Here is a 15344-nt window from a genome sequence, read left to right as displayed (position 1 = left end):
ACATTTTTTTTATGAGAAATTTTTTACGATTAAGCAATATTTCAAGAGAAAAATCTGATGATTTGATTAAATTTTAAAACCATTCGATAATTGACATTTATCATTTACACTGACACGCGCCGGGCAAGTAGACGAGTAATCGTCGTCCAAAAATGCCTGACATCACTATAACTAAGAACCACCGCAAAGAAATCAGTCGATTCCTTATAAGAGCTACGTTAGCACAGCACATAACATGCACACGCACATACACACAAACGAATGTCTTCTTATAAAACCCAAGCCTCTTTTTCCGTCGGGCGTTAAAAATAATACTTCTTAAAGAAGCGTTCAGATTATAACGTATAACGTAACGTGGACTACTCTCTGCCTCGTGATGGTTGGTTGAGGTTTTAAGTACAAAGCGATGAATGAGCCATGTTTTTATAAATATATTAAGATATCAAAACTTGGGCACATGCTTATTCAGATAGCATTCTTGACAAGTTAAACCTCTTAACAATACCATTTGTTATGTGTATAGGAGAGTATAGTTCATAAATAGGTTTCTTTGTACTTACAACACCAAAAAATACCTCTAACAAGATTTACATTATAATCAAATTTGGGAGTCATTATAAGTATATGATGTTGTTGGATCACGTGATTATCAATTTAAATACTTGAAATCGTCTCTCCACCAGGACTCAGGAGTACCAACAAATAAAAAGCGATATATTTTCTGGTATCTGTTTATTGATTTAATCTGAATGACCTCAGCAAGGTTGCGCGCTCGATGTTGCGTGTAGGACGTCAAGCGCCTTGCACAATGCTCGGTAGTCCACCTGGATAACATATAAGTGATACTTTATATAAACATCGTAGCTACAGGGACTGTTCGACTGATTGTAGGCGGCAGATGGGACTGTTGCTAGCGTCGACGAATAATTTGGTGTAACTTATTTTTTTGGTGCTCCAGAATTCAGAGCGAATTCCAAGCAGAACAGAAAAAAAATCAAAAACGTCAATAGTAGTAGATATGCTTTTGTTAGTCATGATACAGCACTCTTTTTGTTTGCGTAGGTTTGTTTATTTGTTTGTTTCACGTAGGCATATGTATGAGTATATGTAAGCGTGTGTAAGTTATTTTATGCAGAACATTTGAAGACTGTCGATACCTCGTCTCCACACCCTCGTCTGTATCCGAAACACTTGTACAGCAGGTCTCTCTCCCTGGCAGACAGCCTCGCCAACAAGCCACGCTGGCAGAGCGCGCGTTCCACGCTCACCCTAGGGATGGTACCGCAGCGCTCCTTGTCAGCGTCCTTTGGAATAAGAAGCGAGACTTATAAACATAAAGTTCTATAATTCTACCTAGTGAGGAGTCCCAGGTTCTAGGCTATGATGCACCGGACTGACCTTGAATACCTCCATAATATTAGAGAGCTGATCGGGGAAGTGTGATAGTTTGTCTAGAGCGGCGGCTACTAGCGCCCGTTCTTCGTAGTTTAGGTAATTCAGTGGCGTGTCTCTGGCAGGCACGTGTTGGAGCGGTGCCAGTAGCGGGGCTCGCTCCAGGCCTCCTTGCACCAGACTCTCGCCCACTGTCTCGCAAAACCGCTCATACTCCACGTACCGCCGGCGACCCGGCGCACTGAAACTACTCACAGAGAATGTTCACAACGGTTTAATTCTTCATTAAATGTTCTATATGTAGAACATATTAGATTTAAACTTACACCTCCATGAGTGTGTCCATCTCTATCGGTGTGAGAGCCAGCCCGGCCGCTGCCAGACCGCGGTAGAAGTCTGCGCGAGGAACCACTCGCTCGTGACGGGGATCGAACTGAGAAACGAACTCGCGGGGACGGACACCCTCACGAACCATCTGATACGACAAATATTTCATTACTTACAGAAACATGCACGGACAAGTAAAATTATAAAAAGGGTATCTTCGATGCTAGGAGGATATATTCATTTATATGAACATCCAGCATATTTAGTAAGATTAATATCATTTGTATGTACATGTACCGTGGTCAGCTGTAACTGACTTCGTGTGACCATAATTGAAATTTTGCTAGGATCAAGTAATTTAATAAAAGAACACATCTAATAATTCATTATAAGAGTCAATAACAACTATGTGGGGTTGTTTAGCAGTGGCGTGCACAGAGGTTTGGGGTAGGGCAAGCAAAATATGTTTGAAAAAAAAAAAAATTTCATCATAATTTCCTCCTCTAAAACATTGATAATAATGAGACCTTTCATAATTATTAATGTAAATGAACCTAATATTTTCGAATCACTACGCGTAATTTATTATTTTTAACGGGCAGACGAGATGTCTGCCGCGATCAGGGTTGCTGCAAAATAACCAAAACTTCGAGAGTATGTTTTTAAACATAATAAAATACGCGAAGTAATCTGAAAATATTAGTTTCATTTAAACATTGATAACATTCGCGCATAAAGTGACAGCAGTCCGATCAGAACGAACATCTATATATTTTATGAATCTCTCAACTGCCTCTGAGCCACGAATCTGTTCATCACCGCTTTCGGAAAATTATTTTAATCGGAATATCCAGCGGAGAGCCAAACATTCTTATAATTATAATTATTATTTGAAAACAACAAACAAGGAAAACAAAATAACTTATTTGTGTGTACGCGACCTGCTAGCTAATTAAAACTATCATAACACTTTTTATTAAAACGAATAACATTACCTTTCTTTTAGTTCACTCTCAACTGGTCCCTTTGTAATTACGCGGGCGGTTTGATAAATCCGTGATTTTTTGAAAAAAAAAACATTTTTTTTGCGGCAAATAAACATTTCATTTTTCTACATAATCACCTTTTAGCTCGATACATTTAGTCCAGCGTTTTTCTAATTTTTTTATTCCCTCCAAATAATAGGTGTTCTCAAGGCTCTCAAAATACGCGTATGTTTCGGTAAAGACTTCTTCAATGGACTCAAATCTCTTACCACTTTTTTTTTTTTGTTAACGCATTGAAAGGTTTTTCTACCTACCCCTCCGTCTAGGGAAGACGGAGGATTTTATGTGGGATTCACGGGCCAGAAGGGCCCATGCTACCCACTAAAACACCAGCGGTCACTCTCCTCACCGCCTGGTGGATCGACGCGGGAATCGCTTAAGGCATGCATCCGCGACGATCCGGCGGCAGGCCGAGAACGGCCGCCTACCCCGAGGGCTCACTCCACGTGACAAGGAGCATCCCCCCGCCTGGCGCGCTTGTTTAATCGCGAGAGGGTTAATCCCTTACCCCTCCCAACCAAGCCCACGCGGCCAGTCTCCAACTACCCACCGCCGAGTGCAAGCGTCCAACGGCAGACAGAGCGGAGACCGGCTATCAAGCGACCCGGACCTTCGAAGAGGCCCGAGTTTTCGTTCACCGCACCGCACCGAACCCCCCCCTCGTGACTGATTGCACCGGTTACCCGGTGGGCGATGAGGTCGTCACGTTCTGACGCCAAACGCGGCAGCCGCGGACGGCCGCCTCCTCCATGGGCTGACCCCCAGCCGTGGACCAAGACCCCACAAGGAGGTCAAGGTCCTCCCCCACCCGTGACTGATTGCACCGGTTACCCGGTGGGCGATGGGGTCGTCACATCCCGACGCCAAAAAAATTCCTACCACCTAGCCATTTCTTTAGGTTTGGAAACAGAAAATAGTCGCATGAGGTAGCAGTTCGTATCTCGATTCGTGGATTTTGGCCAACGTGACTAAACAAGTGTGCACACGTGCATTGTCTTGTTGAAACAGCACTTTCTTCTTCGCCAAATGCGGCCGTTTTTTCTTCGAGTCAACTTCGAATCTGTCCTAAAGCTTTGAATAATATTCGTCGGTGATTGTTTTATCTTTCTCGAGGTAATCAATGTGAATGACACCGCGGGCATCCCAAAAAACTGTGGCCATGACCTTGTTGGCTGACAGACTCTGTTTGGCCTTCATTGGTCCACGTTCACCCCGAGCAACCCACTGTTTCGATTGTTCCTAGATCTCTGGCGTGTTGTGATCGATCCATGTTTCGTCCACAGTAACAAAACGGCGCAAAAATTCGTCCGGACTACGGCTGAACATCGCTAAACACTCTTTTGAAGTTGTCACACGATTGCGCTTATAGTCGCGTGTGAGCAATCGCGGCACTCATCTCGCGGAGAGTTTTCTCATGTCCAAATATTCGTGTAAAATATGATGTACTCGTTCAGTTGAGATACCTACAGCATAAGCCAACTCACGCGCTTTCATTCTCCGACCATCCAATATCATTTCATGAATTTTATCGATCGATATCGATTGTTGGCGTGATCACTTCTTCTGGGCGACCTGAACGTTCGGCGTCACTAGTGCTGGTACGACCACATCGAAACTCTGGAAACCACTTCTTTACCATTGAAATAGATGGTGCCGAGTCCCCGTAGGACTTATCAAGCCTTTCCTTAGTTTCAGTGATGGTTTTTTTACGTAAAAAGTAATGCTCAATCAGCACACGAAATTCACTTTTTTCCATTTTCGTAAAAGTTCACGAGGTTGTCTGCTTTGAATGGCTATCAAACACCAACTGCATGACGTAGCTTGCTCAAAATTTGACAGTGGCCCACTAATAGATTACAGTTGACGGCAGCACTGTTGCATTTGAAATAACTGTGCGGGAAATTCAAAAAGTCACTGACTTATCAAACCGCCCGCGTATTTTTATTGTATTATCAAATAACAACAAAAGACAACGACAATTGAAAATGTACTCGTAATTAATGAGTGATTAACTCATCACCAGTTATTATTTTCCATAATTCGTTAGTAAATTGAATCACTGTTTACTAATTAGCTAATAAAAACTTATTCACTTGCGCTTAGAAAGACAAATGACAATATCAAATAATAATAAAATGGCGAATAAAATATAGGAACAGTTTACCGACCAATCAAAGTGTCCCGTCTCATTTGATAATTACCTAACGGACTTTCTACAACATTTTAAACGAAAAAAACTAAGCAGTGCTTCTCGAATACAACACATGCATAGGTTTTGCACACACACATGCAAACATTTTCTGCATACAACACGAGATTTGTAGATTGTCCTTGAGATTCTTTGTATGGAAAATAAGCACCGAGTAGTTGTGCCTACCGCCGCTCTGGCTGCATAGCGGCGCCTGCAGTTAGCAGCGACCGATCGAGAATGTTTCGCTTTCTGTTTATAGATGGCACTTTTAACAAATCGGGAATCAAATGTCTGTAAACATTTGTATTTCGTAATGTATGATTAAAAGAATGTAAGAATTAAACAATATAGGTTTAGGTGTTATATGGGTAGGGCATTCAGTGCTTATTTGCATCTATGGTGTGCACGCCACTGATATTTAATAGATTTGAGACAATTCCTTCCTACGTATATATTATTTAAGAAGACCTACTTTTCCTTTGATCTTGGCAAGTATCTGCACTATGTCAGTCTCTCTAGGATCGACGACGCTGGTTTTAGCCTTATGTCCCGCTGCCACTGGTCGAGAGATGGTGGCGCTTTCAACCGGCTTCTCTTCTAACTAAAAGTTAACTCAATAAATATAAAACTATTTATCACCTGCAACGAACAGGAAACTGATTGGCCTCACCTGGGATATGGTGTCAATAAGTAAATGAGCTAATCGAGGAGTGTGAAGGTGAGAATGAAAGGGAGAGTATTGATAACATGCTGGGATTAATAAAGTATGGTTTATGAGTCCGTGCGTGCTGCGTGAGTGTGCGCGTCAATTATTTTCTAAACACGTTTTAAAATACATATACTGAAGAATAAAGAATATTATAAAGAAATAAATGTGAGGGTAGAGGTATACTATGGGGTTTTCCAATAGGGACGCTTGAACTTTGACAGCTGATTGCGGCCATGTTGTTTGAGTGACAGCTGTCAAATGCAGTGTGTTATATTCATTCCGTCCTCCCAAACCACCATGGCAGGTTACAGTGTCGAGCAGCACATGCAAATCATAAAATTGTTTTATGAAAATGGGTCTTCAGTTCGAGCAACGTTCCGCGCACTTCGCCCGTTTTACGGTCGCGATGATCGTCCTGCCGAGTCGACTATCCGTCGATTGGTGGACAAATTCGAGTCAACCGGGTCAGTTAACAATCAGCCGGTTCCCGTGCGTCAACGTAACGCGAGATCTGCCGAGAATATCGCCGCTGTGCGCGACAGTGTCCTCGAAAACCCGCGGCAGTCAATTCCGCGTCGCGCACAGGAACTCGGCCTTTCGCAGACGACAACTTGGCGAATTTTGCGTTGTGACTTGAGCCTGCACCCGTACAAGATCCAGCTGACCCAAGAGCTCAAGGTTAATGACCATAGACAGCGCCGTGTGTTCGCTGACTGGGCATTAGAGCAGTTGGAAGTTGACGCCGATTTTGGCAAAAAAATCATCTTCAGCGACGAGGCGCATTTTTGGATGAATGGCTATGTCAACAAGCAAAATTGCCGTATTTGGGACGAGACCAATCCACACGAGGTTCACCAAGTGGCAATGCACCCGCAGAAAGTGACTGTTTGGTGCGGATTTTGGGCCGGAGGCGTGATTGGTCCGTATTTTTTCGAAAACGATAATGGTGTGGCCGTCACCGTCAATGGTGAGCGATACCGGTCGATGATAACCAACTTCTTTTGGCCTGAAATCGAGAATATGGATCTGGACAACATGTGGTTTCAACAGGACGGCGCTACGTGCCACACAGCACACGCTACGATGGAAGTTCTGCACGAGCAATTTCTGGACATGGTCATCTCGCGCGGAGGCGACGTGAACTGGCCACCGAGATCGTGCGATTTGACCCCGCTGGACTTTTTCTTGTGGGGTTTTCTTAAGTCGCAGGTCTATGCCAACAAGCCGCAAACCACCGATGCCCTCAAAGTCAACATACGCCACGCCATCGATCAAATACAGCCCGATTTGTGCGCCAGAGTCATCGAAAATTGGACCTTTCGTGTGCGCGCCACCAACCGAAGCCGTGGCGGTCATTTGAATGATGTCATATTCCATACATAATGGGGTCGATAGACCTTCCAAATAAAAAAAAAATTTCGCAAATATCTTTCCTACATGTATTTTTTTTTGCATTTCAAAGATCAAGCGCCCTTAATGGAAAACCCTATAGTTTGTTTATTCAATAGTCTGACCTCATCGAGAAGGGCAACGTATTTGAAGCCACAGTCGTCCAGGTATCGCGTCTCCAGAGCTCGGAGCTGTGCCGCGGCCGGCAACACGCCCGCTCTCGCTAACACGCGGCGGACCTGCGACCGAGACACGTGGCCGTTGTTGTGTCTGTGGACAGCGACATAATATGTAATATGTATATGAATGACTTGGGAAATTAGTCATTAGACGCTTGTAGGTTTCTGTTAGAAAACACCGCAAAAAAAGTTTTGGGAATCTTGTGATTCAGGGTATGTCGTCATTAGAAATTGTAAAAAAAACAATTGTTCTTTGGGAACTACGCATATACGTTCCTCAAATATCTTCCATTTGCTCGTCAACACTTAGCTACAAGGACCTACCAACAACTTATCAATTAATTATTTATAGCGAAATGATCAAATATAGATCTGCCAAAGCGGGATGTAATGTGAATAAAATAAGTATTTGGTATTTTCAATTTATAAATTTTGTATGTGCATCCGAATTATCTTAGTGAAGTTTGCGTTTAGAAAGTTTTAAAAGGGTTTTGTTTAATAAATGTTTAAGCTTTATCGATCAAACGATTCAGCTTCAGGCCTGGCTCCCCGACCACGAGGAGCTGGACAGAATTAAGTATTCATTTGGTGAGTATTAATTTGTGTCGATGAATTAAAAACTGTTGCTATCCCTTAAATGTTGTTTTTTTTCTGTACCTAACTCTCATTTTGGGTATAAACCATTGTGATAACTAAAGGTTCTATCTAAAATATTAATTATGTACTTATCATAAAAATTAAACAAGATTTAACTTCCAGTACAGAGGTTAACTTCTTCGGTTAAACTTTTATTATTTTGGGTGGAAAAGTAATATATCAGTTTAAGCGAGTTAGTTCAAAATAACCGTAAGTTATGCTTTTTCGGAGTAAAGATACATTTATTATTAAGATATATGTCAATGATTGTGTTTAAATCGTTAGGCCCATGTATATCAATGTTCAATTCCCCATCAATTTCTCATCACTGCTGGTCGCTTGTGAACTTTATCCCTTCATTTTTCTAACATTTTATAGAGTACCACAGGCTGATCATAGTTTGTCGACCATTATCATTGCTTTTTAAGTAATATATTTTTGGATGAAATTTGTAAACCTACAGATAAGCTATTGATGAAATAATAGTGCGTGGAGTCTCTCCGCGCGTATAAATTGAATTTTAGTGATGTGGATATCAAAATAGGAAAGGGTAGAAAGCTAGCAATCAACTGATATTCACCAAAAAATAATTAATATTATAAATAAATTAATATGGAACAGTAGGTGCGAATTAAAATTATGCGATGCGTTATATGTCTGCGTGAGTTCAGCTGAAGGTGTAAGTTGTATCTGAAGTATATTTGGACAATCAAACGTATTGAATTACTCGTCGTGGTCTCCAAATAGTGGCCTAAGATCAATAGATCGTTCCTGGCAAGCAGCGCGCACTCTCAGCAGGGCAGCCTGTGCGGCGTCCAGCTCCCGCTCCCCGACCCCTCCTCCAGGCCTATCCGCCCCGCGGTCATCCGCGGACCCCAGGGCCGGTAGCTCCGACACCTCTGCGGCGGCACCACCCACCACCACCTCAGGGTGCTTCTCTAGCTCCTTGATGGTGAAAACTGCGAGTATGAGAGACAGTATATAACGATAAGGGTTCCATATTATGTTTCAACAAACTCCAACATATTGTACTGTCTACCTTTAGCGTTCTATTGATTCCACGGGCTGATGAGACGTGTGCTAAATAAATAAAGAAAAAGTATAGTAACCGGTTGATTAGAACTCACCCTGGTCGCAATCGTCCTCAAACGTTCTCCAGCAGACGGCTACAGGATCGTTGGGGCTGGTGTAATGTGCGCAGACGCAGCGCGCTTCACGCTCTGACAGCACGGCTTGTAGACCCATGGCGTCCATCGCGCGGAGAAACTGTTGCGGAGAGATGCGACCACAGTTCAGTGGATCGTAATCCTACAAAAACAATATATTGTTCTTATATTATTAGGACTAAACTTCATGCCATCCTCCCCTCGCTTAACGAACCCTAAGAAATTCGGAGACTCGTATCCTTCTCTGCAAAACAAACTCCTGCACTCTCATCATGATATCGAGCAAGTGTCGAGGTGGTCGCCGTGGTTCCAGCGCGGGATGGAACACATCAGTATGGCCGAGTGCTGTCGGCGATATTCCCGCTTCTATCTCCGGGCGAGATAGCTTGGGCAGCGTCGTATCGATTACCGCTTTCGGATTATTGTAAGCCTGAAACATTTCATTATTTTATGAAACCTACTAAAGGAAGGGAACCGTCCGCGAGTAACTTGTTACCGGTCCAAGCCCTTGTATGCCCTCCTTCTTGACAGCCTCCACTGCTTTCAAGAACTCCACGTAGTCGAGTGTGTAGGAATCCTTAATGAAGCGACGCACCAGAAGGTTGAAGTCCTCAGGAGACACGATCACGCCGATGTAGTCAAGGATGCGGGCGAAGTGCGCGAATGTTATTCGTCCATCGTTTTTAGCCACCTGATGATGATTTCAGAAAAAAAAAATACTTTTGTGTTACTGAAAGGTTTAATAGGACGTTACTTTTATAAGTTTGACGTGTCTGTGTGTGTATGTGTCTGTCTGAGGCAACGTAGCTCCCAAACGGATGATCCGGCTTTAATGTTTTTTTTGTTTGAAAGGTATATCTGTCGAAAGTGTTCTTAGCTATGTTTTATGGAAATCGGTTCAGGTCTTCAAGGTCATCAAGTCGTTTGTTAGGTGTGATAGGATGCATAGGAATGTTACACGCACAGTTTGCTTGCAAGCATATGTGGGATCTGACATTTGTAACACTAACCTTTTGTCATAATAATTGCGTACTTTCTTTAGGTCGGGGGTTTTATTACATTTTTAATTTATTAATAATATTAAATTATACCGAATTATAGTTTTTTTCAGTATTTAAAATTACTAAATATGGGCTATTTTTTCATCAAAACAAACTATTGTTGATTTCGTCACTTTTCAATTTATCTAATTAACAATGCCAAATCACACTTTCACATTTCTCTTCTCTGACAGTGAATATTATAACATCAATTTTATTATCTTTAGATAATCGTTTTTAAAGAATAAACACAGACTGTTCTAATGTCGCCAAACATAAAGATGTACAATTTAAGTATGAAATTGTTTTGCATGCGCCACTCGTGTCTTAAATAATATTATCTCTTTGTGGTTAGAGAGAATTTAGTTTAATATAGATTTTTTATAATCTTACTAAACGGGTTACAGTGCAGATGTAAGATTAATTTCTAGCAACATGTGATGATAAGATGATAAGACCAATTCATAGTCCTGGAAGTAGGGTCGGAGCGGCAGGTCTCTCTGAGCGATGGTAGCCAGCAGACAACACAGGCGTCTCAACTGCCACTGGTCCAGTTTGTGACACTCGGGCTCGGGCGGCGGCGGACACGCCTCCAGTAAACAGTCTGCTGATGTCTTGTCACGACCGCCGGCGTCTTTGTGTAATATAACAAAAGTAGTGTTATGACAATGAGAATTATTTTTATCTTTTAGATAAGACCATGAAGTTCTTGTTACATGTATACATCTAATAAATCGTGCCAACGAGGAAAGCAACACTTCAAGTAATATTATCATGTCAGTGTCATATTAAACTGTTCCTCCACCGTAATCCCTACGAGGGCGGTTTGATATCTCTGACTTTTTGAAAAAAAAACATTTTTTTTGTGGCAAGTAAACATTTTATTTTTCTACATAATCACCTTTTAGCTCGATACATTTAGTCCAGCGTTTTTCTAATTTTTTTATTCCCTCCAAACAATAGCTTTTTTCAAGGCTCTCAACATACGCGTTTGTTTCGGTAAAGACTTCTACAATAGACTAAAATCTCTTAGGACCTTGCCATTTCTTTATGTTTGGAAACAGAAAATAGTCGCAGGGGGCTAAATCTGGAGAATATGCTGGATGAGGTAGCAGTTCGTATCTCGATTCGTGGATTTTGGCCAACGTGACTAAACAAGTGTGCACACGTGCATTGTCTTGTTGAAACAGCACTTTCTTCTTCGCCAAATGCGGCCGTTTTTTCTTCGAGTCAACTTCGAATCTGTCCTAAAGCTTTGAATAATATTCGTCGGTGATTGTTTTATCTTTCTCGAGGTAATCAATGTGAATGACACCGCGTGCATCCCAAAAAACTGTGGCCATGACCTTGTTGGCTGACAGACTCTGTTTGGCCTTCATTGGTCCACGTTCACCCCGAGCAACCCACTGTTTCGATTGTTCCTTGATCTCTGGCGTGTTGTGATCGATCCATGTTTCGTCCACAGTAACAAAACGGCGCAAAAATTCGTCCGGACTACGGCTGAACATCGCTAAACACTCTTTTGAAGTTGTCACACGATTGCGCTTATAGTCGCGTGTGAGCAATCGCGGCACTCATCTCGCGGAGAGTTTTCTCATGTCCAAATATTCGTGTAAAATATGATGTACTCGTTCAGTTGAGATACCTACAGCCAACTCACGCGCTTTCATTCTCCGATCATCTAATATCATTTCATGGATTTTATTGATCGATATCGATTTCCGGCGTGATCACTTCTTCTGGGCGACCTGAACGTTCGGCGTCACTAGTGCTGGTACGACCACACCGAAACTCTGGAAACCACTTCTTTACCATTGAAATAGATGGTGCCGAGTCCCCGTAGGACTTATCAAGCCTTTCCTTAGTTTCAGTGATGGTTTTTTTACGTAAAAAGTAATGCTCAATCAGCACACGAAATTCACTTTTTTCCATTTTCGTAAAAGTTCACGAGGTTGTCTGCTTTGAATGGCTATCAAACACCAACTGCATGACGTAGCTTGCTCAAAATTTGACAGTTGCCCACTAATAGATTACAGTTGACGGCAGCACTGTTGCATTTGAAATAACTGTGCGGGAAATTCAAAAAGTCACTGACTTATCAAACCGCCCTCTTATTATAGATGTGAAAGTAACTCTGTCTGTCAGTCTGTTACGTTTTGACGCCTAAACCGCTGACCGATTTTGATGAATTTTGTTATAGATATAGATGGAATCCTCGAAGACATAGGCTACGTTGTATCTCCATCCCGAAATTCGATCCCGATCCTGGTCCCAATAACACCGGTGGAACCATGAAGTTCGGATTCAGTGGCCTTAGTATCTTAGGCTCGTTTATATTAGAACCTTTCTTGTAAGACCACTGTCTCTTGAAGAGAGTAGAATTTATCAGGTTCGTCTTATTTTAGAAGTGCTGTTATCTTTTAACAAAGAATGTTTTTCTTGTTTCATAATGACTGAGGTCCCATCTTTTAAGAAATTAACTTTGAGTTAGAGATACAAGGTTTTTGTGGTTTCAGTTTTTAGTAATCCAACAACTATATGTATGTTGAAATATGACGAGTGGTCGGGAGTCCAAACACGACGAGCGCCACCCATAAACATTACAGAAACAAGAGAAGACCCCCAAAAGGATATCGGAAACTCTGGAGCAACATTTATTTTGTAATAGGTACATATAATTTGAGACAAATCCTTTGGGTTATTGTTTGCTGGCGAGGTATGAGTCAATATATTACACTAAATGATAAATTACACTTTAACTACATGGTCACTCAGGGAGGTTAATTCCATGACATTCTTGTTTGTCTCATACAGAATTTCTGAAAAAAAAAGTTATATTTGTTTTGTATAATAGATCATTGTTGATTCGATGAAAATAAATATGAAATACCCCATATTATTTCAACTTCTGTAGGTTTATGTGTTAATGTTAGTAATAATTTGGTTCTAGACGGAAGTTTAATAAATCATTAAGAATTTTAAAGTATGAAGTTTTTGTAATTAAAGTCCAGATAAACCAAACCAGACCGCTAACTGCTACTTCTAATTATACTCTTTATTGAGTCACACAAACTTTGAATTTGACGGGACATTATAAAATACTTAAGGGGTAATCTAGTCACCCTCTCCGTGTATGATCTGGCACAGCTGGTGGTAGAGCACGCGGCCGTCTTGCGCTCGGAAGTAGTCCGCCAGCTGAGCGATCTCCGCTTCCGACAGACCCACCACCGACCTCAGCGGGCCCGCCAGCACAGACACGAACTTTGATTCTGAATTTAATCACACTTCATTATAACATTGCTTTGTACATTTTTTATCGTCGACATGGTTACTATTAAAGATCCTGTAGACTGTCGTGTACCGATCAACCGATATGAAGAAAATCGATGTATGTAGGGTGGCTCGTGCGGTCTGCAACTTCTTTAGACGATTTAGTGGAGATTAGTAAGACATTTTAACAGTCTCCTGAACATAGTTATATGCCGTCGGCTCGGCTCCTCGTCTCCTAACCATATCGTATGTAGGTTCAATAAACTGGTTTATTACCGGAAATGAGTGAGTTGCCCTCGGGATCCAGCGGACGGTACCAGTCCCACAAGTTGAGTCCCACGCGGAACACCGCCGCGCGGATCTTGTTGCAAGTTTTCCAAACATCCGCGAGACGCACTATCTTTATATGAAAAAAGTTTTGGTAAAATTGGTATAGAAATGTAAAATATATATATTTTAAGTTGACGTGTAGAAAATATTTTGAATGTGGACGTTAGATCACATAAAAGTGGAATAACAACGAGACTACCGTGTCGTGCATCTTGAATTATTTCAAAATTTCGTCTTCAAATAGGATTTCTGGAACTAATTTAGAAATGACACAAAAATCTTGACTTTGAAAGTAACATCAAAAATTTATGAACCGAATGTACCTATATCTGATAATGACAGTTTAAAAAGTCACTGTTGCGGCGTCGTGGCACATTTGAAAAGAGAATTTTTTAAAACAAACGATGATGGCTGGAGATCACACAGATACACTATATGATACACACAGTACCTCTTTTGATGTTACATGTGGCATGGCGTGCGCAGAGACTCGAGGTGGAGTAGGGTGATATACCATTATATTTAATTTATATAAACACATATAAGCGCTGCAGAGCTCAGTGCTCACATCTGTAATGTCCCAAAATTCAATAATAAACTCATTAATCAGATTATTTATCATTTTGTGCTCTGAAAAAACATCAAATTAAACTAGCAAAAAAGTTTTTATATAGTAAACCGACCAAAATAATACTCTCCTTACAATCAGCTGACTTAAAAAACATTGTAAACCGGGCAGGTTGCGAAAGGATGTGCTTTTCAAGCTCTGGACATGATGATTTGATACATATCTACATAAAAATACTTTCATACAACAGCCAACACGAGGTTTGATGTGATGTTATTGTATGGAGAATAAGTAGAGAGTAGAGATTAAGTTTGCTCGGGCTGGATAGCGGCGCTAGGAGCGACCTGACGAGATTGTTTCTTTTTACGTTTGATAGGTGGCGTTTTAAAAGCAGTGCCAATTTGAAAATGCAGTGCACGAGAGGTTACATCTAGAGTTGCATTTATCGGAGGATTAAACGTTATTTCATGTGTAGTGCGGGTTAGAATACGCATAATTTAGATTTTGTGCTCGGCACACATGTCGCCCGGCGTCATCTTGGAAAAGCTGATGAAAATAAGTTTTAGGATGTATCTATAGATCGATATAGAAACTACGAATTCTGCCTAAAATTTACAGGAAATGAGTTGTATAAAATGCATTTTTAAAAACCTTATTAATATATCAATTAAAATAAAAAGAGCTAAAAAAATGAAAGATCCAAGTTTCTTGAAGGCTTCATGACTTTTCTTCTGTTAACTTGACAATAGAAACACATTCGAGGAATATTTAAGTTTCACTATAAATTTGTTTTATTTCATTATCATACCTGGGTGACGCTCCGTGCCGGAGTTGACGGGTTCGTGAATTCTCATATAATACGATAAATACCAACCATTAGTTAATAGGCTAGTTTTCTACACACTAGTGTTTTAGTTATGGTTTGCCTAATTTGTCATTATGTTTATTCCAATGTTATTCGTTACCTTATTAATTACAAATATGGCGACCAATCGATTGGTCTGAGGTGGGGTCGAAAAAACCTCACGAATTTCCTTCAGGTTATATTAACCCCTCTCACATGAAAACTGAAGTATAAATATTCAACTTTTTATGTAATAA

General features: G+C 41.1%; 1 protein-coding gene across 1 annotated transcript; it reads right to left on the bottom strand.

Annotated features, from left to right (window-relative positions):
• Positions 1–715: 715 nt before the first annotated feature.
• LOC116769293 (uncharacterized) lies at positions 716–14043 on the bottom strand. The gene is made up of 14 exons (XM_061528715.1): positions 13875–14043; positions 13622–13745; positions 13198–13344; positions 10534–10709; positions 9532–9726; positions 9250–9465; positions 8997–9177; positions 8597–8828; positions 7180–7324; positions 5429–5557; positions 1719–1867; positions 1399–1639; positions 1158–1304; positions 716–824 (listed from the first exon to the last, which is right to left on the bottom strand). Exons 1-14 carry the CDS (start codon positions 13884–13886, stop codon positions 756–758), a joined length of 2163 nt encoding a protein of 720 aa, XP_061384699.1. The 5' UTR covers positions 13887–14043; the 3' UTR covers positions 716–755.
• Between the last annotated feature and the right edge of the window lie 1301 nt (positions 14044–15344).

This window comes from Danaus plexippus, chromosome 5 (genome assembly GCF_018135715.1).
Source record: "Danaus plexippus chromosome 5, MEX_DaPlex, whole genome shotgun sequence".
NCBI classification, from domain to species: Eukaryota; Metazoa; Arthropoda; class Insecta; order Lepidoptera; family Nymphalidae; genus Danaus; species Danaus plexippus.
Note: the sequence above shows the minus strand (reverse complement) of the source record. Positions and strands in the feature narration are given on the sequence as shown.

Bases quoted from the DNA above. Each gene is read 5' to 3' on its own strand.
- LOC116769293 (XM_061528715.1), bottom strand. The intron at 9,178-9,249 runs GTTCGTTAAGCG...TTGTTTTTGTAG, and splicing joins GAGTCTCCGAATTTCTTAGG to GATTACGATCCACTGAACTG. The intron at 1,868-5,428 runs GTAGGTCTTCTT...TTGTCGTATCAG, and splicing joins TTGCCAAGATCAAAGGAAAA to ATGGTTCGTGAGGGTGTCCG.